The sequence below is a fragment of the Bombus vosnesenskii genome, unplaced genomic scaffold, assembly GCF_011952255.1.
Source record: "Bombus vosnesenskii isolate JDL3184/JDL3185 unplaced genomic scaffold, Bvos_JDL3184-5_v1.1 scf7180000013264, whole genome shotgun sequence".
Lineage (NCBI taxonomy): Eukaryota > Metazoa > Arthropoda > Insecta > Hymenoptera > Apidae > Bombus > Bombus vosnesenskii.
Window position 1 is genome coordinate 7291708 of NW_022882924.1, and position 23776 is coordinate 7315483.

At 35.6% G+C, this 23776-nt stretch overlaps 1 protein-coding gene across 10 annotated transcripts in view; it reads left to right on the plus strand.

The window, feature by feature from the left end:
* The window catches only part of LOC117238027 (regulating synaptic membrane exocytosis protein 1), a 145720-nt gene that overhangs the window by 67658 nt on the left and 54286 nt on the right, over positions 1–23776 (plus strand). For 9 of the 10 annotated variants that reach the window (XR_004494106.1, XR_004494107.1, XM_033502571.1 and 6 more), the window contains 5 exons: positions 8572–8653; positions 9062–9203; positions 11810–12064; positions 20176–20335; positions 21272–21571. Coding sequence is in view for 8 of the 10 variants with exons in the window: in XM_033502571.1 (XP_033358462.1) it covers positions 8572–8653; positions 9062–9203; positions 11810–12064; positions 20176–20335; positions 21272–21571 (939 nt within the window). In the remaining 2 variants the exon portion in view is untranslated. The remainder of the gene's footprint in view (positions 1–8571; positions 8654–9061; positions 9204–11809; positions 12065–20175; positions 20336–21271; positions 21572–23776) is intronic. The other variant, XM_033502594.1, reaches the window with a different exon arrangement.

Sequence of the window (23776 nt, forward strand, 5' to 3'; positions counted from 1 at the left end):
TATGAGATACATAAATATTTATTTCTCTTATTTACGTAGAGTTTCATGTAGGTTTCCAAAAGCTTCGAGTAACTCTTATCGATGGAACAAGTTGTACGTAGTAATTAGTTTCAACAAGTCGTTCCGCCCTTTAATCCAAATACGAAATTTTATTTCTACAGCGCTTTTCAACAATTTTCCCTCTATTCAGACTTTAAATTGATTAAATTTATGAACTACCGTTTGTTATTTATTTATAAGTCCGGATTCTAGAAAAACAAAGAAGATAATAAGTGTAATAATAACGTTACGTGTAGAGATATCGTTAAACAAACAGCTTCCAATCGTAAGACAAAGTTATTTTGTATAATTGTTCTTCTAGAAAGATAATAAATATATCCAGGTCAAGATTGCTGGTTCAAGTACGAGCAATGAATTATTTATAACGTTTTGTCTACCACTATCTTCAATGTAAAATCTTTCTACTCTCTTCCAATTAATTTTTCTGGTAACAAAAGTTGTTTCGTGATTGCCTGAGCGTGCAATTTTGTCCCGCCATTGTTTCATCGGATTTTTTATAATTTGAATTTTTTCTTCACTTTTAGCGAACACGTGCACTGGATTTTCCATTGTAGCTGTTAAACAGACATGCTACATTATTTTACAAGTTGTACATGTTATTTAAAAATTGTTAAAATGTAGATATTTTCGATGAAATTGCTTCAACGGCGTATGCACCAGGAAACCCGAGATCAGCCTGTAATTATAAACTCATTATCTTTTTCGCAATGCCTGCAAACATTCTTCATAACTTTTTTCTGTTTCATTTGGCTCATTATCCTAAAGGTATATCGGTGAAATTTTGACTAACTAACTGTTTCTCCGGTAATTTCGGTCGATTATCAACCTCTGTACGAAAGCAGAGTATTTTAATAATCAAGCGCGTACTTCTTCCACTGAATTTTCCATCCACCTATAGTACTAACGTAATTATTTAATCAAAACTTTCTGCAATTTGCCCAAACATCGCTCTAAACGTATTCCCGTCTACTAAACGGTAAAAGCTACGAATACTTTTTAATAATTCTAAGATAACGAAATTACTGTACGAATAGCCCAGAAAATTCCTCTAGTCGATAAGCGAAAATTTCTCTTTATCAAATCGAAAGTATTTAATTACTCCGGCTACGTTCTATCCTTACAGATTTCATATTATTTTAAGCCTGCAAGTAATTATAGGGATGGATCTCAGGGAATGAAACGAAATACGATCCGCGGCATTATTAAAAGCTGAGGTTACCAGCAGATGGAATATGGAAATATCCTGGAATACGAAATATAAGGGAAATAATGCGGTTTTACGATTTTCGAATAATCAGGTTCTTAAGCGACTTTCGCGTTAATTAAAGCGAACGAAATTTCGTTTGTAACTCGATAAATTTTTCAGAATTCCTCGGATTAACGATGCTAATTGGTTTATAACTTACAAACAGACGAAATATTGACGAACTTGACGAGAGAAAGATGAAATATTGAAGGCGCAGTCCTATTTTATCCTTCGCGTATGCATGCATAATGCTGTTTAAAGGGATCTATGTATAGAACGTTCGTACTACTTTGCAAGACAAAATGTAATTATGAGATGAATGTTGAGTAAAATGGAATTTAAATATGGAGAGAGAGAAAGAGAGAGAGAGAGAGAGAAAAGTAGAAGTATTCTCTTGTTACATGTAGGATTATTTTCTGTTTTAGTAAATAATTTAATGAAGACATTGTTCAACAAATTAGTGGAAATTATTGAATTAATGAAACACAACACTCGAAAAGTCAACTTATTTATGTACCTTCAATATTTATACAATGTAAAATATATTTCATACGATAAATAATGGGGCATAGTTATTTGTGTATATCAGTATACATTGATGTACATTAATATAACAAACGATATTGGAAACACTGTGTTATAGATACAGCCCACGTGTTAAAACGCAAACGAAATCCTATTAAACGTGTACTTATGTAAACATAGATCGTACTAGGCTTTAAGCGCCGTTACAATAAATACTACACGTGTATAAATACATATATACACATACAATGATATCTAATAATACAGTAAATGAAATTTTGTATTATATCCATTTGACGAATGACAGTAACATTTTATGATAGATTAGTAGCGAATATTCCGGGAAATAATAGAGAATAATTTTGTTACCACCTTCCAGGCGCTATAATTATCATATTGACTTCATTAAAATATAGCAAACCGAGAAAAAATATCGAAATATTAATTATTATTGATTACATCGCATTGTTCGTCATTACGAAACATTTAAATACCATAAACTTCTTTCAGACGTAATTTTCCTTATTTAATTGCTTACATAGAACGTGTAGAAACACTCGCGTCTAATTAAAATTATTTAATTATTATCCCGAAGAATTATACCTTTTCTCGTATTATCCAAATTAATATAAATGCAATTAATCGAGTTATAATTAATTTAATAGGTAAATATCCACAATTAAATTCAGAGATAAATAAATCTCTAGTAAATTTAAATAAAGTTAATGTTAGTTCTTCTCTAAGAAGAAGTATCGGTAGTATAGTTTAAAGGAAATAAAGAAAGTTTTGGAGCAATTTGAAAATGAACTTTTCTTCTTCTTTCATTAATCTCTCTCTATGTTTATGTAATATTTCCCTTTTAACACTGAGATTTTGAAATTAATTAAAAATTAACGTCTCTGCAGTTTATCAATTTCATTAATTTTCCTTTCAATAAGTTTTTATGTTTAATTAATATTTCTCTTTCGACAAATTCTGTTTCTCGTGGGATAGTCTCGTTTGAAGAACGCTTCGTTGAATGGAGGGTCATTGAGATAACCAAAATAGGCGAGAACTATTAAAAGCCACCCTCGAAACGCTAGAATACTCGAGGATTATACAACCCTAAAGTGGTCCGGCAAAAGTCGCCTCTTTAGCATTTACATTATCCCTCTTTTTCTTTATTTTTTTCGTCTGGCACAATTAAATGGGCACAAGGGAATCGTTCCTTTCATTCGTCCGTTGCCAGAGCGATGGCGTTTTTTTATCGTCTCGTCTCGTTCAAAGAGTTCTAATTAAAAATTGTGTATCGGATAGAACACAGAAGATGTAAATTGTAATCACGAAACGTGGGTTGATTATTTATTTTCAAGGAATGATCAGCAAAAAAAATATCGTAAATGTAAAATGAGATTCGTATCGGTTTATAAATATCGTTCTGCGAAATAAAATTTGTATCAAACGTAGAGAGGATGTCATTCAGAGATACATCGTACGTCAGTAACACAAGTATCTAAGTACTTTTTTTCAAATTTCTACGGACGTACAATATTTTTCTCGATGGTAATTAAAATTTTTCAATTTTCATCTCCATCGTCGAACATGATCGATTTTAATCTTCTTACAAAGAAATTGGCAATCCCATTGTGTAATAAATATCTCAATAACAACTTTAGCAGTTTTCGAACAGACACTTTGACGTCTTTGTTTTTCTATAAATCAGTCGCCGTAATCCCGATCAATGATACAAATCGAAACTGCTGTCGCAATATTTCAATGTCGCAATTACACGAAGGAGAGGCTCGCGCAGAAGTGGAACGTTCCAAATGATGGAACGACGTTGCGCATAAAAGTAAGGGAGTCGATGGAACGTGAAATGGAGTTGAGACAGTTAAGCCTGCCGATAAATTTTGCATCGCGTAAAAAGGAGGCAAGGGAGAGCGAGCGGCGGTCGGATAACTTTTAGGTTAATTAGACGTTTATTCTCGCGGTGATCGTTCGTGCAAGTCACCGAGACGTTCCCTTTGTTCGACGAAGTTGCGAATATTCGAAGGACGATACGAGGGCGATAAAGGAGCCTCCGCGAATCCCAGGACGGCCCTTCTTTCAGCATTTCCACTTTACTTTCCTTCGAGCCTTCTCCATCTTTCCGTAATCCGGCTTGTTTGCGCTGTTTGAGAAATCGCTCGTCGTCGACTTCGTTGGCAAACTTTCAGGCGTTGAATAAATTTCTCAGGATCGGTTCGATGATCGTTTCGAGGTTATGCGTCGTTGCTCGAAGAGCAATTCCAAGTAAGGATAAGAATGTATATATATATATAGACGAAGAATTTCCGATAGTTAACGTTGTATAATTAAAACTTTGATTTCTTATGCGGGTAGAAGATCGTATTTGATCGAAGTTTCTTGCTTCGATTTGAAATCTAAGAATGTTCGTATTATTAATCATCCAGCGGTAATATGGGTGGCTGAGGTGCAGACGGAATTTTTATTGCTTAATTTCTCCGAAACGAAGCTTTCGGATCTTGCGATTTCTTCACCTGAAAATGCCATAAGATTACGATTGTCCAAATACTGTTTGCTTCGTTCGATTTAGCTCTGAATACGACGAGGGTAAAATGAGCTTATAAAATGATGCTTTCAGCGATCCATATTTCCCGTACGTGTTAGATTTTCCCTAAGTAAGTGAATTTTTTTATTGTCATATGTATAATGACTTAAACGTGATCGTGTAGGTGTATCGCGTGGCTCCTATGTTTTACATATGTTTGAGATAAGATCTCGAGTCATTTGTCAATGATAGGTAATCCACTGAGAAGTCTCGAAAATTTAGGACTCGATATTATATACTTTCCTAAGGGCTGGATAATTTCTTTATCTGTTTTTCGAAAGATCGTAGTCTTGTGGGTAGAACACTATGATAACTTCCCTAAATATTTGCTTAGTACAAAACCGTGTACCTTCAAACAAATTCCCATTGTTTCGTAACTTTCCGACAAATGCTTAGTTTTATTGTAAAAATATATTAACATTTGACCGAGGTAGCACCCGTATAGTAAATTAGGAATTGTAACGAGTACCTCAGAACTTTTTCAGAATTTTTTAAAACCAAAAACGATAAGAGATCAGGCCAGGAACTGAAAGACCCGTAATGCTGACCGCGCTAGTGGAAGTGAAAGATCATATTGCCGACGTTGAAACAACTTTGTTTCATTTTTGAAAGGAGATAGTTGTCGGCAATTATAGAATGGAGAAAAGAAAACTAATCGTCTTATAGTCACATTTTGTAACTACGAACAATATTTGTACAGCGTAACATTCTTCCTAAAACTGGTTAATTTAAGCTGATTAATTTAATTTGGAGTTTATTGATGAGTACTAGTTTGATGGATATTATATGTTCAGGGAAATACTCATCAGATATTACAATATGATTGACATTCCATCAGATTCAATAGGCTGGCTACGTGCTATCTATAATTAATAGCTATTTAATCGTATTCGGTATTATACTGGTTTGGGGCTGATGGTGTATCTGATAGCTTCGTTACAATATCCCCGAAGGAGAGAAAGAGAAAGATTCAGGGTTATTAATATACAATATATATATAGTATATCTGAGTATCTCCAATTGTTGAGATTAACGATTTTTTGATTAGCACAAATTTGAGATAAAGAGGAAATGTTAAGTACTAGTAATAGTAATAATTAGTAAAGTCTACGTTTTTCGATAGTGTCGTGTAAATTACTAAATTTTAATCAATCTCGAGCAAGTTTAATCTCTGAAAACAGTTTTGATTAATCGTCAATCTGAGCTTCCTAGGTATTGATTTAAAACTTGTAATTTTTTGATTTTTCACTCGTAGTTCCGTAACTCAATTATTCATCAAACTAAAAATTTATCCGTGATATTGCAATCTTGTAAACTGCGATTGATTCGATTTCATTCAACTTTTTGACCGAAAATCGACAGCTAACGAAAGATCAGAAAACCAGCACCGACTGACGAACGAAGAACTTTAGAAATCGATACGAACAAAGAAACGATTGCTCTTGTAACTTTCTGACATTCCAAAAATGTTACCTTGTTGTTTGTATGAAGTGAAAGTAACGATAAGATTATTGAGGAATGTAGAGGGAGCAGAGAACGTTCTGTTAATGCGAGTGTTGAATAACACAACTACAAATCTAGGTTCATTCAAGCATAACCTTGATGGATTCTTAACTAGTCAACTATGAACAATTACACGTGACAAGCCTATGATACTATTTCTAGCACAATCGTCGTCGGGACAAATATCACCACTCACGATATTAAACCTAATCTAATTCACTAATCACTCCTAACAAAATCTAATTTCCTAAAAACAGCACATAAACGTTACGCACGCTACCTAATCCTGGGAATGTATTCTTCGGATGCATTCATTTGACAACATAAAAACGTTCCAGATGTTTCCTTACATGATCCTATTACTAATTTTCGCGAGGGGCAATTAGCTTAATTAAACGACAGATTGCATATGAATTTAAAAATTGAATTACGAAGGAGGTTGTAAAACGTAGAGAACCTTTTCCAGAGTCTTAAACTGAAAATCTTAATCTCGAACTGCACCAAAATTACAAACGTAATTATAAACTTTTTTTTACCAACCTATTTAAGATACTAAAATTGTTAAATTACGATTTCTTTATTACGGCGAGGAAATGCACGTTAATGAAGATTAAGACATGATAACATTGACAAGAAATGAAATAACGAAACCATTCTTGGACAATTAATTTTCATATCGTTATAAAATCTCCTAGTTTCAGAAGTTGTTAAAAAATTACTACAACTTTGATAAAACACTAATAACTTTATTACAAATTTTTTACTTACACTAAATGCAATTTTGTCGTGATTCGTCTATTTTGATTCACGAACTTCTCAAAGCTCTTTTAACATGAATTATCCTTTACGTTTGGACTGGTCGTTTTGTTTTTCGTTATCGCCATTCGAGGGCCATCAGAATGAGCGATCTGAAAATCCCCGGGATACTAATTTTCCTCTAAATTAAAGTACGCTTTCCTGTTCTGGGCACATTTATAAGATGCGCAACCATTTTTCTTCGTGAAGGTAGCTTCGTCAGCGTCTTCTACTTACTTTTCCCCTTTCGGCCAACTTTTTAACAAGTATACCGGAGGACTATGCCGGCGGCGGTAATTACGGGCCTAACTCTTCGTCAGTTTAAAGATTTACACGAACGCTGGTTACGATTTGACCGCATTTTCAGCTACACCCTTTTACGCCCTCGAGTATCCCGGACCGCGGCAATAATGAGTTTAAGCTTCTATTGGCTTGAGAGCTTAGCTAACTGAGACTCGTTAAATAATCCGCAGATAATGGCATTAAGGGGTAGGCTTTTTTTCGAGACGGAACGAGAGACTTCTCTACCTTCCTTCGGTGCAAAGGAGAAGGTAAACTTACAAATAGATTAATGTCGTCTTCCAAAAAGAGGTTTCAGTTAGTTTTGGTTCATTTTTATTTAACACAGGGTAATATTTATTATTTAATAACATGTTATTATCATTATCCTGTTTGGTTCTCAAGTTATAGACAGATAATGCTCTTATACGAGATAGAGAAGGTTGTTTCAAAGTGATAGAAAGACTATCACGATTTAATCCCGGGCTAATACCTTGACGTATCGTTTATTTCAATGTAGAGCTCAGCAAATCCTAAATAAACAATTTCAATTTCATATGATACACGAATCTGTTCATTTCGCGGAAAGACGAGGAGAAATGCTTTTGACTTTATGAATTTAATAATAATTTTCTATAAAAACTAGCGTTATACGATTCTATCAGTAAACCAACGTTATACGATTCTAAATCAACTAAAAACGGGAAAAAATTAGAGATCGGTTTTTATACACATAATCGAGTTATTGAAATTTGAGAATGTTAGTGTACGATATTCGCTTTGAACAACTGCATCGCAATCAACGTTTTTACTTACATCTGCAAGTTGAGTTTTTCCCTGTACAGAAATTTGCAAGTCTCTTTATCGGTGGCCCTCGTGAATTTTCAACAGTAATCTCACAAAGCAAGCTTCCGTATAACTTGTAGTACGTGTTGGCTACGTTTTGTTTTTAGAGCTTATTGCAGTGTACAATCCGATAGAAGTTGAGAACAAAGGAGTATTAATCGGTCTAAATATCGTATCTCTTATGATACGCCACTACTACTGTGCTTCGTTTGCTTCAGTTTAATAAACAGGATGCTTGTCGTTTTAAAGTTCTGGATATTTCATAATTTACATTACGCTTTTACTTTACACGTACCTTTCCTTACGATTTTATCTTTATGAACTGACACAATACGAATTTGGGATTTGACACATTCAGAACAATTTTTTATTATAATATATATTGTAATTTTTTAATGTACTTTTATTCCTTAACAATTACACATTATTCATATGGTCAGAGTTAATGGCGTTCTTTGAATTATGTTATTCAAGAATTTCTAGAGAAAATAGAGGAAGGTACAAAATTGTTCACATCATCCGTGCGTTTCCCTTTACGGTAATTTCTTCACGATCTTTTAGAAGATAAAAAGACGAGAATATATGTTACGTGTTGATAGTAATTTTGGATAGTAATATCATATAATTTTGGAATATTATACGGTTGTTTAATAAATTTTATGCAATTTGTTGAAATTGTATTTACCTACACATTGATTACCTACCTCGGTTTGTTTCTGCTTCGTAGTGACAAAATTTGGTCCCGCTAAGGTTACACCAGTTGAAGAGACACAGCCCAAGGAAGAAACGACGACAGAATCAACGAAAACGTGAGTATTTTCAGTAATAAATGCTAAAATTTCGACCATCTGAATACGGCGAATTGAATAATTTAAAATAGCCGAATGCCCTACATGCACTAAAATATTGAAACCAAATGTAAAAGTTCGCTATATAGAGCTCCGCGTGACATATTTCCTTATTTGTATCCATAGAATATTATGACAAAAGTTGGCGCGAGAAAGCTCGCACGCTCGATACATGAAATTTAAAGCTTGCAAATAACTAGAACATAATACATAACAGCAAATAATACATTAGTCTCGGAAAGTTCATAGAACCGGACGACTGTTTGCTTCAAAACCCGATGGTTGACCGTATTCGGATGCAAACGTATTCGTCTTAGGGGAATTCTCGAACACGAAAACTTCAACGGTCTGTTAACTTGGACGTTTCAGGAAGTCGAAAACCGGGGACGATTGCCGAGTGTGTCGGAAGTCATTCGCGCCTGAAGAAGCCTCGAGAATCTGCTGCGAGTGCCAACACAAAGTTTGCGAGGACTGCGCTTGCTATTCAACGACAACGAATTCCGACGATCCGGTAGGCGTTTCAAATCTCTCTCCCTCTCTCTCTCTTTCTCTTGCGTTATAGCCAAATCTATTTCGGGACGATCAATCGATAACTCCGGCAATTAATTTCGGATACCTGCCATCCGATAATTCCGATAATTTCTACCTACGACAAAAGTGCATTCGAAAGATTTCGTGGAATGTATAGGACACATTCAGTGAATGGTCGAACGATGTACGATCTTTGGCTGCGTCTAAAGAAAGGATCGAGGAACCGCGTTAAATACAGGTGTACAAATGAATGATGCAAATCTTTTGCCGAAGCTCGAGGTTTATCTGGAAAGCAATGCAGCAGGTTGTTCAATCAAAAGGTGTTCGCCGTTGTTTTCTATGACTTTAAGCCATCTACCAGGCAAGTGATGAATTTCATCGCAGCAAAATGCAGCGTCTTTGGAAGAGATCCAAACGTCGAGTCATTTTTGTATCTTATTGGCTAATTGAAATTGTGTATCGTATAAGGCGTGTTGCATCGATCAGAACAAGTGGTATTCGAAGGAGTAACGTGTGGTGAATAAGCTGGCTGCCGCAACACGTCACAAACGTTGCGATCTCTTTTGCCGCGAAAACAGCGTGTGGTCTACGTTGCCACGAAATGATCTCACAGAAAGTCCTGCTTTCTCCACGCCCTGACGATTCCATCTTGTCCAAAGACACGACATTTTCCAGTGATGGAATTCATTACTTGCCTGACAGATGGCTTAAAGTCGCAGAGAGCAACTACGAATACTTTGATCGAACAACTCGCGGTATCTTTCTTTTAAATAAACTTGCAATTTCGTCGAAACATTTAGTACTTAAATAACTTAATATCAAAGACACGAAATGACATGAAAATACTTCAGATTGATTGATCTTTTTCTCTACGCTTATGATTGATCTTAGATATTACCGAGGAATAAATCTGCAATTGTGAACATCTTAAGTCGGATATTGTATATCTGTTAAGAAAAATAAGCGGCGGCATCAAAATCAATAATCGAGTAATTAAAGCGGCACAGAAATGAGAAGCATTTATTCGAAACGGTAGATATAGCTTGTACACTGCGCGAAATAGAGGCTAAAGTAGGAAAGGAGAATTCTTTGCAACGGCGTATGCACGACTTTTATGCCGTTTAATTTTCTATGAATGCCACCGTCAACGATGTTCGTGGCTGCACATTTGTTTTTAATTAGAGGAAGCAAGGCAATTCGCGTAAAGGCGTACGGTTCATTATTTTTTCAAATACGCCTTTCTTTATTGTTTTAATATAAAAGATACGAATAGAAATATTTCTCTGCATCAGATTTTCACAAACGCAATTTGGCATTCTATTAGATACGGAAAATCTGTTCGTTTATTTTGATATATAAATTTTATAAAATAATCAATATCGTCTATCTCTGTGTCGATGATAGTTACGCCATTGGTTCACCGCCATTTTTAATTATCGTTATCCCTGTTTCCATCTATCTCGAATATCAGGAAGATTTAAAAAAGCGAGATAATAGCCTAACGGATGCACAATGCAATTTATTCTAATCTTCTTTTACCTATTTCCATTTTTTTCATTTTTATATTCCCTTCGCCATTGTCATTATATTCTTTTTAATTTCGTTTTATCATTTTCCCTCATTGAATATTCTATATTCATTTTTACATCTTCTTTTTCTCTCTGTCTTCGTCGTTTCGTTTTATACGTTTCGTTTTCGTCTTCTATTTATATTCGTTCGCCCCATTTCTCGCGATGCCTCTCTATCAGCCATTCTTCGTGCTTTCTTATTTTTCCCTGTTACCTGTGTTTATTCGACGTACGTTCGGTTAGTCCTCTCGACTCGTTCGACCAAACAGCTTTAAAATTAATCAAAGCTGGATCATACGTGCCTCGACGGTTTTGCGCTATGGTAGATTGCCACTGATGATTTATGTGGAACGCATCCTTCTAGATATGAATTTTTAATTATTTCGTTGGCAATTCGCGAATTCACGTACAGTCAGATTACACTCATCGATTACACTGACAGATAGATGTTAATACAAATTTATACCTCTCCTAACACAATAATCATAATCGTGTCTCATGATCAAAGTGCATATGTCTATGCAATAATTTACACCTTTGTAAATACAAGTAAAAAGACAGAATCAATATAGACATATGCTATACCTGTCAAAAATTATTGCAGCCCCGATACTTTGCATATTATACGTATTTTTGCACACCTAAATCTCGTATAGATGCAAACAAATGCGCAGTCCACGCGCTAATAAAGCTTCGAAAGATTTTGCACGATACGCAAAACGTATCCATAAAAGACTTTTCTATGGCAAATATTAAAACACTTTTGTGGGTCGCTGTATATGAAATAGAGGTACCAGTTCAAAAACTGAATAATCCTTATACTTTGCTTTTTATTAACAAATCTACGTAGACCGATAGTGAAACTTGCCGTGCAGTCGCTGCTTACACAAAAGGTGTTCCATCGAATCGAATATCTGATCGAACAGACGACATCGTTTATCGGTTGGTCAGAGAGCGTTTTATTCGTCGCTTGGGATCGATTGGCCAGCGTGAAAGTTTCACGAGCATGTTTTTTCAGTCGTCCTGGCGGTGCAGCGTGTGTCGACGAAAACTCGCGTCTCGGGACCAGCCGATCGTGACACAGGAATCGACCGATTCCTTACTCGAGGTGCCAGTTTTAGAGGCTCTCCAGAGAAGGCATAGCGACGCGAGACTCGGCTGTCAGAGCGGAAGTCAAATCGGCGGTCTCGGTTCCGGATTGGCACCCCCGAGGAGCCCGGAACTCAGGAGGCATTCGGATGTGTCACCCGCGAGTTTAAAGGAACTCGAAAAGGTAAGTCGGCCGTTATGTGACGTCTCTGAGTTGTGCTTCTCAAACAATCGTGCTTCTCGACAATGAAACAGAATACATTGCCACATCTATTTTGTGCATCGTATTCATTTCAATCGGTCATGCTTGAGAAAGGATGTATGGTATCGATTGCAAGTTTGAATGGAGATTTTGATGAAGATCTTCTGCAAAAATATTTGTAATAATTACTTTGGTATTTTATTTTCCATCCTTCTAACTATCGTGTTATACTTGTGATACTTGTATTGAAAATACCGAGTTATACAGATGAAACGTCAATATTTTTCGCTTCGATTCAGCAACGAAATAATTCAATTTTCTAGGTATATTTTACCTCTTCTCGTTTATTTTCCGTAGCTCTTTTCTTCCAGACTAGGAAGGATAGATATATTTCTTTTTGGTATATTCTTATATGCTACAATATACGCTTTTTCAACCATCAAGCTTCACATCTCTCGTATTTAACCTTCAGATTTAGAACTGACAACGTAAACTGGAGCTTAGAATGCTCCTCTTGCATCCCATATGCCTTTACTATTTATTTATTTAATTAGAAAGTGATTTATTATTATGTTCAATTCGAAACACAATAAACGTCCATACGTTAGAAGAGCAACAGAAAGAACTATACTAATTTTTACGTAAATCATATTAGAAGAAATTAGAAAAATATTAACGAAGCAACTGTATAACAATTTGCGATTGTATAAATCAAACCGTCACATTTTTCTTCGATCTAACGACGCGATATCTCAAGTGTTTCTAACTCTCTAGCAGAGAATGATCTATTTTTGGTTAGCTACAGCAGAAATAACGTCCTACTTGCAATCGATAGCGCGTTAATCCTATTATTATCTCGAATAATCAAAGTAAAGGAAACATTAACCCTTCACTAGCTGACTGTAAGTAACTGTTTGCGGTCGAGAACTGAACATTGCCAGCAGCTGTGCTTTGATCGGTTGGCGGTATACCAGTGCTATCTAGCACGCTCGCCTCCAGCAATTTTATTTAGTCTGGATGTCAACGTGGGTTATTTGTCTCGCAATATGATGCTCCGTCGCTAGATGCATGTTTGTACGTTGCAACGTGTCTTATGCTTCGAAAGTATGCTTCGTCCAGTTCTTTTCTCGATCGCAAAATAATCATCCGGAATTCCCTCTTCGCGTGATCTTCCAATATTCCAACTTGGAGATTTCATAGACGAAATAGTATGGATCGTATGGACGCTTGTAATCGGGACTATAGTTGTCGCAGCTATGAAGGGTTGAGTGTTTCGTTAAGATTGATAATAGATTAGTAGAATATTTACAAACGTTTTCTTTTTCATATGTGTTTCACTCGAGATACGCTTTCTCCAATGATTTGATCTAATAGACTGTCATAATTTGACAAACCTCGCGAATGATAAAATATCTCATAACGAGAAACATTTTGTCAAAGATCGGTCTTCATTGGCATGGTTTATGATAAGCACAGGAAACAAAGCTGATTTCTTAACTTCTTTCGTTATTCTTTTTTTTTACTGCTTACGTACGAGGCAGAAGGATACGACGATACAAGTTCACTCTTTTTTTATGCAGAGATGCAGTTTTAAGATTAGATACATCCGTCGATCAATTTCGTATTACCAAAATTGTGTCTTTATTTACTTTTGCAGTTAAGCGTGTACGCTTTATAAAATTGAAGCAGTTAATTTTCCAGCTGCGAGAGATCTTTCGACTAAATCATTGCTAAATGGCACTCGTTAACGAGTACCATGGAGGCATAAGAGATATCCCTGACTAATTTCATCTTCGTAGAAGACGGTCATTTTACTATCTACGATCTTCTGCAGGAGTCATTAACGAAGTTTCGAAACGAGTTACGATGGCGAACAAAAAGTTTCGCCCGACAAGACCTTGGGCAAAGAGCACGCGGCAAAAATTGTTTTAGGAAGGTGACATTTAGAAATTATATTATACGGCGACTCGTTAACCATCCACGGTTCGTATAATAAATTAGAACTTCGGGGTGTATGGTTTCCCTTAAAGTACAGATATTCTAGTTGAAACTTAACTGGAAGTCGGAGAGCAAGTGGATGTTCGTTACAAGAAATAGGACGCGAACGCTAGCTTTGAGACAACTGCTTTGAAGATTGAGGCTTTGAAGGTCGTGCCTTTGAGGGATCATGCGCCTCCGTGTTTCTCGAAAACGTTTCTTGATTAATTAAATATAATTCTCGTTTATGTGTCATTTGATGCTACTAACGTGTAAGTATGTTCAATTGCAAATAGATTTTCACATGTACGATTTTATCAACTTTGTTAGGCAAAATTAAAAAAAAAAAAAAAAAAACAGTAGATTCTGGTTTGCAATTAATTTGAGCATCGTGAGTGTTTCTGATTTTCGAATTTTATTTTCGTCATTCTACGTTGATTACGAGAACACTCGATAGATATTTATATTTTCGCTCGCGTATTTTTTAATAAATTAAATTTAATAAATAAAGTTTAATAAATAAAATAAATAATAAACAATATATAAAGTTCAAAGTATATAGTTTTATATATGTTTCCTTACTACGAGATGATTCAGAGAAGTTGTGTATAGTTTTCTTTTCTTATAACGACGAAAAACCTGGTTGAGTAGCGGAACATTTTTCTGTACAATTTTTCTAAAATTCGTTTGAAACCATGTTACAGCCCGATCCAATTGTTAAAATCATTCGCTATATTAAAAGTTTCTGAGAAGAATTGGACGCGTCAAAGAAAAATGAAAAGAGCTCGCTAGAAAGCAGAAGCTCGTATTTGCGTCATTCGTTCTCGAGCGGCGGAGTTTTTCATTCGTGGAGCTTCGTCGCGGCCCACGTAATGTTAAACAGTAACGATGACGCAGGTTGCAGAGGATAAAGAAGGAGTTGTAAGACTTGATAATATTTAACTACGTTAGTTAATTATGTGAGTGCTGTCGTTGGGAGAAGCGTATTTACGAAGAATTATTAAATGAGCGAATCGACGTTAGTAATTACGTTTCGAATGTTGACACTGAAGTTGAAATTACAGAATTAGCACGCGGTTTGCTAGACTTTTTTTTGCTAGGAATTGTAGTGTTCACTAAATGTTTGAAAACGTCAACTTATCTAACAATGTAAATGCTTGTCGATAATTAAACACTAGTACAACAAACTATCTTGCTAGAAATGTCTAAAATGGACACAACGTTTTAACGATTTTAATCGAACAACACTGTTCGTTGGTATAAAATAGTTATTTTCCTTTTTTAATCTTCATTCGGGTACCAATTCCTTTATAGAGCGTTTTACGAAACTTTAACAGTTAGATGCTATCTGCATTGTTAAAGTGGGTCAAAGTTCAAAGGAAGACAACGAGATGCAATCGAATGATTTTAAGTGGTCTATTCTTTCTATGTTATTATTATATATTTACGAGCACGTATGCAGTTCGCGAATGCGACCACGTATTATCGTGCTGGTACTTTTATCTCCTATTTCTTTGGAAATATTACTTTGGGAAAGTCGTTAGTTCAAAGATATTTGAACATGAAACATTTTATCGGATTCCTTTACATTTTACATTTACATTTTGCCCCGTTGCTACTCAAGTATAGCCCCTATACATATATAGTATTTTATATCAAAATATCTCTTTTTAGTTTCAAAATGAGGCTGAAATCAACAAGTTAAAGGAAAATCAACTAATGATTGTTTCATTCTGTCATCTTCGTTCAATTTGATTTCGTAGCACGCGCTTCTAAAAAAACTCATTGCGACCTCTACGGTTGTGTAAGAATTTGCAAAGGAAAACTGGCAATTAATGGTTTCATTCATAGCAATCATAATGCAATCTGTAAGTGTTCCTCGGATAGAGAAACGCAGGCAATAAGGGATCCATACAAAGTGTGCAAATTGAGAGAAAGAGAAAAAGGGAGAGGGAGAGGAGCTAAGAATAAGGGAACAGTCGCGCTTTCGATCCTAAGAATTTATTGGAAATCGTTTTTGTCAGCCGAGAGAAGAATCGGCAGAATCTCATTTCATTGGAAACGACTGCGGAAACGAAAGAAAGTGGAATGAAATTGAAATCAGGGACGAGGCCACGCGAGGAGGGGATGGCAGGCTAGGGATTGAGAGCGTCGGGTTACGGTAAATCCGGAAATCGGTCGAAAAAAGGGAACAAGAAAGTGAAAAGAGGTCGCGAATCGCAGATTCTGCCTCTTTAAATCTTTGCTCGGTACACAGCCGGAAATTAGCGGTTGCCAATAACAAAGGGACCGAATTCAATCTCTGTGTAACAAGAGAATTAGTACGAAATACATTTTTCTATTTCCTTACTCATTTCTCCAATTTTCGACTCGCGTTTCCCACGTAATCGCGCCTAGAACTCCTTTGAGTTTCGTTCTTGAAATGGTTAAACCCTTTGTAGCCTTTTGTAGAACGAAATCCTCCGAGCATTATCTTCACCTAATTCTCTCGTAGTGATTTCAAGTTTTCCTTCGTGCTTTGTAATAAATTCTATTAATTTATATACGCGATCCTAAATTCGTGGCATGAAGGATTGATACAAGATGAAAATCAAAATCCACAGGATTCCATTGGAGGCTTTGTCTCCGAAAAAATCGAGTTTAAAAGCTTGTCAAGTACACGCGTATTTGAGTAATTGCCGACTGAAGGGGAATGGATAATCGACAGGATCGGTTATCTTGCATGCGAAAGTCAGTCGAATGGTTACGACTAGTAGGTTCTGTAAAAGGACTATTTTTATTAAAGCAAAATTCCATCAAATTTCATTTGTACGCACAGGTATACACTCGTAGGATGAAACGAGGCCCAACACATTTTATTCTCACGTTGTTTGTTCTTCCATACCAGCGAAAAATAAATCAGAACGCCAGAAAAGCTACGATTTTTCCGAAGAACCTAACATTATTCGATGAATCGGAACAGCCTCTCTTCGTCGTAATTTATTGCGCGATCAATGAAAGTAGATCTGTTGAGATGTACGTACATCGGCTGCAGTCGCGGATAAAGAATGCACAGGATCGTTAGTACAGAAATTAACGGTTTACCAAACTTATGAATAATGTATAGTGGCGTATCCTCGACCGAAACAGGTTGGTGACGTAAGCACGCGAAGCACACACGAACCCCGGCGTAACAGTTCGCGACAAATTTATCGGGGCTGAAGTACCGGCGTCGAACGACCGGTGTTAGCGAGGGGAATCTGAAAATTAGATCCCGCGATTCCGTTAAAATTTGACGCAATTTCCTCGATTACGCCTCGAATTGGAACAGCCGGTCGTCAGCTCGTAGCTTCGGCACCGAAATCCGAAAATCGATTCGACAGACCAGTTTCAGGAGAGATGCCATAGATAATTAATTGGAGAAACATGAATAATAATTCTTTGGATAAATCGATGTCAAACGTAGGAATCAGGTAAAGCTCGTCGTAAATAACGACGTTTCTTCGATTTCGTAAAACGGCTGTGTGCACGTGCACTTGTTCCGATATGGTGACATCGGCATCGCCGTTGGGAAACGGATTTCCTATATTTTCTTCTCACTCCACGGCTCTCCCTTTTCCACCGAGCCTTTCAATCTCGCCATGGCAACGTCAGTAATTGTCTCCCCTAACTGACGTTTCCTGACAACAAGTTACAAATTTGAAGAGTTCGAACAGCTCGGAAAGATCCTGTAGCCGTTGCCGGGGATTGTTTATGGGATCTGGTTACCGGGATTCGATGCGTGATAAACGCAAAGTCTGAAACGCGAATAATAAATCTGCTCGAGATAAATAGCTGATCGGCTTGTACATACGTCATCGTTGTATCCTGTCTCCCTTTCGTGATAAAAAATTGTTTCTACGTATTTATACTCCTGAAGCATTTTTAAGACGTTTGATAAATTTAAAGCGAGAAGTAGAGATTATATAAAACAAGATTCGATTATTCTTCGTATAGAAGCATAAAAGATGTGAAAAATTGCGCTAGTAATTAGAAGATCGTATAAAAAAGTGGAATTTTCATTTCACCTTATCATGTAATCATTACCGAAGAATTAAGTAAGCGTAGTTCGTATCTCACAGTTCTCCATCCTCTAATTTACGAGTCGTGAATATAAAAAAATTCTTATTTTATGAAACATCTTTCTAAATTGAAGTCTAATAAGAAAAAAATGTTAAACGCAAAGTTTCCTCTTTTCTCTCGTAGGATAGGATTCTGCAAAAGACAATATACAAGTTTCTATTTGAAATGGAAATCGATCTTCAAATAATCTTGGTAAAGACCAACCAGTCACAGAAAAATAGCACAAATTGCATTGTTCCCGAGAAACCGTGAGATTTTTGCATTCGATACTTTCCCTGAAAATGCATTGCCTTCGAGGTATTTAGGTGGAAATCTTTCAAACGAAAGCTCTGTACAGAAAATATTTAAGAAATCTTGTGACAGTAGTATACCAGTATAGGTAGTTAAGAGTACAAAGTAGTTACTAGTATAATAGTAGTTAAACTCGAGTTATTTTCTTTGTAGAAAATACGAAAGGAATAAATGGAGATAATTTTCAATTACTCAACTTTATATGACAAGGGTAGAAATAAACTTGGAAGTAATTTGGTCTAGAAAGTTCAGTTACTGCTTAACTTTTTCTCGAAGTAAAAATTCCATTCCTTACAAGTTTTTTTTTTTATGGGATATGAAATGGACCAGCGCATATCTTCGTTAGTTTATTGTTCAGCATTTAATGAAAATCGTGATTTCCTTTGAATAATAAATCCAGCTCATTTTCGAAATACTTATTTATTAGACAATTTGCATGAAAAAGAGAACGTATTGCAATTTACGGAATTTATTATTTAAGCTTTTGTATAGAACAACAAAATTATTCATAGTATAATTACAAGAACATATTCATTAGTCTCGTATAAATAATAAAAAGTTCTCAAAAAAAGAAAAAAATTGTAGAAAATTATATGCCTCTAAAAATGTGTTATTGATCTGAATATTTTTGAACAGAAGTAATTTTTAAATGAGAAACTATAGAAATGTGGTTTCTATCATATTGGATGCAAACTGCGTCTGACAGTGAATGACCTATTTCTCTTACTTCTTTAATTCCACTTACTTCTTTTTTTCCACTCCAGTTTTGTGCTTCACTCAAATATTGCCGATTATATTTTTGTCTTATTATATTTTCAATATATTCATTAGAATTATTTTATTAGCGCTACGAAAAATAGATATCGACAGTATCAACAGTATCTCCAAACTTTTCTAACTAATGATAGGTATGCGATAGTAATACAATTTAATTTTACAAGCGAGTTTAAGAAAGTAAATTATGGTAATATATTTTACATGGATTTCCATAACTTTTGATAATTGTTCGTATCCTTAAAAACTTACGAAGTTTTTATACAAGACCAATCGAAACGCTGCCAGCTTTGTCGCTAATGAGGCTTGTGATACAGTAGAAATCAATAAATTTTCCAATAATTTTTTTGTTATTGCGTACTCGCACCGTATGGTACGAATGCGTTAATTGTACAATACTTGACGAATAGCGTAATATTATTGATTGTTCTTAATGATTTATGAAAGAGTACAGTAGCGAAGTTAATTAATTTTCCAAACGAAATAATAGTTCCGAATTAAAGTATTTATGTCTATCAGCAGTTACTTTTTCCCCCTTTTTATTAAAAATGGCATTAAGTGGCTGTTCGTTAAGAAAAATGAACATAATTTTAGTTTCGTGAAAATTCAAAGAAAATTAAAATTATTTGAACGATAAATCGTTTCATGATCGCTGTCAAATGTCGATTAGATTTGGAAAGCGTATCTCGAGAATAAAAACAAACGACAAGAAAGCGAAGAAAGTAGAGACAGAATTGAGAGAAGAAATAGAGTAATCGTATGAACGCAGTCGTAACTAGTTCATCATTCAATATTTTCCAGACATATCAGTTCCCCGCGTACTCATAGCTTCTCGTATCAGTGTACGATACACTCCCCGATGTGAGCACTGTCACGCCAACAGTCATAACTCCTTCACGCAATGGTGTCACTCCCTGTGAAACTCTAATCTGTGTGTCGTAATGTTATAGTTTCGAAAGGTTGCAGGAGAACGCCGCGACGAGCTCAGATGGGAAAGGGACCTGGATCGCAACATCAGGTCTAGGGCGACCTCGCCGGATCGTCACCAGGTCGATAGGGGTAGGGCCACCAGTCCCCAGAGGGTCGCTGTCGTAGCATCTTCTGTCGGTGGTAAGAATCTTTGTTCACGATTTAAATTCCTTTCTTTTCTTCTTTTCTCTGTTCTCTTCTCTTCTTCTTTTTACTCTTTGTAACCATGTTCTCCTCTGTCAGTCGTTTCTCTTCTTTTCGAAATAAACGCGGAATAGCTATTTCCAGCTGCAGGTGATCCAATTTTAGGAAATGTTATTTTCTGAAGTCTTCTTTCAAGCAATCTTTATCTTTCTATTATAGAATAACGAAACATGGGTTTATATGGAACTCGTAGAAATATAAAGGGATATTGAAGCTTTTTATAGACAAATTGAATTAATTCTTAGTCGCGTTGTTTCCCCCTTTTCCTTTTCTTGAGCGAATAAATTTACGTAGGATATTGAATATCGCGTGGAATGTAACAACGATACGTTTCATTCAATGTTACTGACGATAACAGCAGATATCTTATGAAGTATACGATTCATATTCGTATTTGAAATAATAAACACACGCGTTATATATACACTTTATTAGAAACTCTTTATTAGTAAATAAAAGCGTAGTAATTATTGTTCTGGGCTCGATTATTAAACTGTTTGCTACGAAATATGGTAATGTATTTCGTACGTTGTTAAAACGATAATATTAACGTTTATGAGAAAAAGTTTCATTAATTTTATACTATGTCAAATGGTAGAAGAGTATTAATTTGATGTTCGTTCTGGAAATAATTTGTCAGATGATAACTCAGACATAACTCATGTTAATATTCCATGTGTCTTTGTACGATACTATTTTTAATGTTTCGATTCGCAACATTTAGAAATCGTTATTTGCAATCGCGATCTGAATATATCCAGAACTTCTGGCCTACTAAATTTTCTAAACCGATTATGTTTTATATCTTATCTGAATATTTCGCTGTAAAACGTGAGTTCCACAAAACCATAACGACCTTTTGTGTTCCATTAGGAGAGCCACCGGATATATTGAATCCGGACGAGGAGGAAGAACGTCGAAGGCATGTACGTCGTCCAAGTAGTACAGCTCGTAGAATGACCAGACAGAGATCGTACGACGACGAAATGAAGAACGTGGCGGCTATGTCTAGGGGTGGAGGACAACACGCTCATCCGGAACCTGGTTTAGGGCTTCCTGTGCAACTACCGAGACGGGCATCAGCCTACGACGTGTATGCCACACCAGGAGCCGGTGGACTTAACGCCATGGCCATCGCAGCGGCTCAACAAAGAGCGTCGATCTCAGCGCAAGGTAAATCGCGTTGTATCAACACGTTATCGTCGGCACACGTAAATGTACATCTTTCGTATATCGTTGGTAGTGAGCGGGACGCGGGACAAATCCGATTTTATATACACTTTTTCATTTGTGTCATTTTTCCGTTTTTATTATTATTATTATTATTTTTTTTTTGGTTTCTAAAGCGGAATAAAGCATCTTCTGTTTCATTTTGGACAGCTAATACCATCACTCTCTTTTCTGGTACTGTCGCACACAAAGTATTAGCGCATCTGCTACCAGTTTCATATTAAATATTAACAGAGGACCGTGGAACGTTTAGAATAGTAGGCGTTAAGATTATGGAGGTTTTACTGCACGTACATGCCATTGGTCTGTAATTAATAAACTTCTTTTATTTATGTTGTTATAAAATGAAAAATTACTACCGTCACGCATGTGTGACGTCACTCCCCTCACGGGAATCGATATGTTACATGTACCTGACAAGTAATAACGATCGTGTTGAAAACTATAGACGTGTGGCTATGCAATTTTCAAGCCGCATCGCATATGGGAAAAGCGTATAAAAATGTTCTCCACGATATTATTCTTGAAAGTTTCACATCACGCTTCACGCAGTGTTCTACAAAACCATTACAACGTATTTAAGTATAGCGTATTTAACGTATTTAAATATCTCATTGTTATTATATATTTTCTTAGAATCTATGAAAATCATTGATCGCACTCGATGGAATTTCTTAAATTTCTTTTGAAGCAATCGACATTGTGCTATTAGATTCTTTCGCGTGATTGATTTTCTCCATTTTTTAAAATCGAGATATTCGACTATGCGTAAGCTCTGACAATTCACGATATTTTTTACGATTAAACTTTCATTAGGCAAAGAGGGGCTGTATTACGAAATATTATGCAATATTATGCAATATTATTGCAATGAAATTATTTAGAAAACATCGATTTCTGACATTTCTAACTTCTAGAATTTACGAACTTCATACAATTTACGATACAAATGTTGTCACGGCTGCAACGTGCAATAATAAAATTTCGATCTCGTTAACTGCAGAATATTCGAAAGCAGGAAGGGAACGCATGCCGATTTAGTAATTAAGTGTATTAACGTAATTTTTCACCACGTATTTGATATTATGAAGCTGGGGATCATGGAAAATTTATGACACAGCGGCTGCATTAATTAATTCTTGTTTTAATTAAAGGGCGTCATATGTAAGTAGTTGATAAATTGCAGTTTTCCATTATGATATAACGCACTCAGTGAATGCCGATTATTAACCGCGTTGCGTGCACTGCATCTTTGTCATTTTAATGGAACAACGATCGCGATGAAATTAAATTTAGTGAAACGAAGTATGAAAATTCGATAATTGTCTCTTTGACGTTCGTATCTCGTGTATTTAAATATTAATACCGTTTGATGTTAACGTACTGAGCAGATATATTGAAAATGGCGGTGAATAGTCACGTACAGCGTAATCAATCATGAAAATCATTCAGAATATTAAAGCATTTATTTTTGAAACATTAATTTTGGAATATTTTAGAAAGCTTTTAATTAACCTGTCAGCATTAAGTCGTTTTTTAAACTTTCATAGTAATTGAAACTAAGAAATTAACAAGGATAGATCAATTTTAATTAGATGATTTTAGTCCGTGAAAATATAATGTAATTTGCTTTAAATAGAAATAAAATGACGCACGAGAAAGTAGAGCGCCTCTGAGTGGAGAATTCATTATATGATTAACATCTTAAATTAAATACTATTACCAGAAATTACAAAATATATATAATATAATATTATTCTATACTGAAATTCAGATCAACGATAAGAAGGAACGAAATAATAGCATATCAAAGTGGAAGCAAATTTACATAGCGAAACATTGATACACAATCGAAACATTTGCATTATAAGATACCAGATAATAATGGATATCTTTGTTACCGAATCTCCAATTTATTCATTGTCTCGAATTTATCGTTTCTTTTTGCCTTACCTTACTTCCATTTATATATATATAAAATATACGAACGCGGTCCGACCAAGTTAATGTGTTTAAATTGTTCCCAGATGTGATATTTGTCATGGTGGTTAGACATAAGAGTATGTCATCCTGTGACCGACCGCAGGGATCGCCGTAGGATAGTTACAAAAGGACAGACCATTCGATTATCTCAGCGGTGCCTTTTGC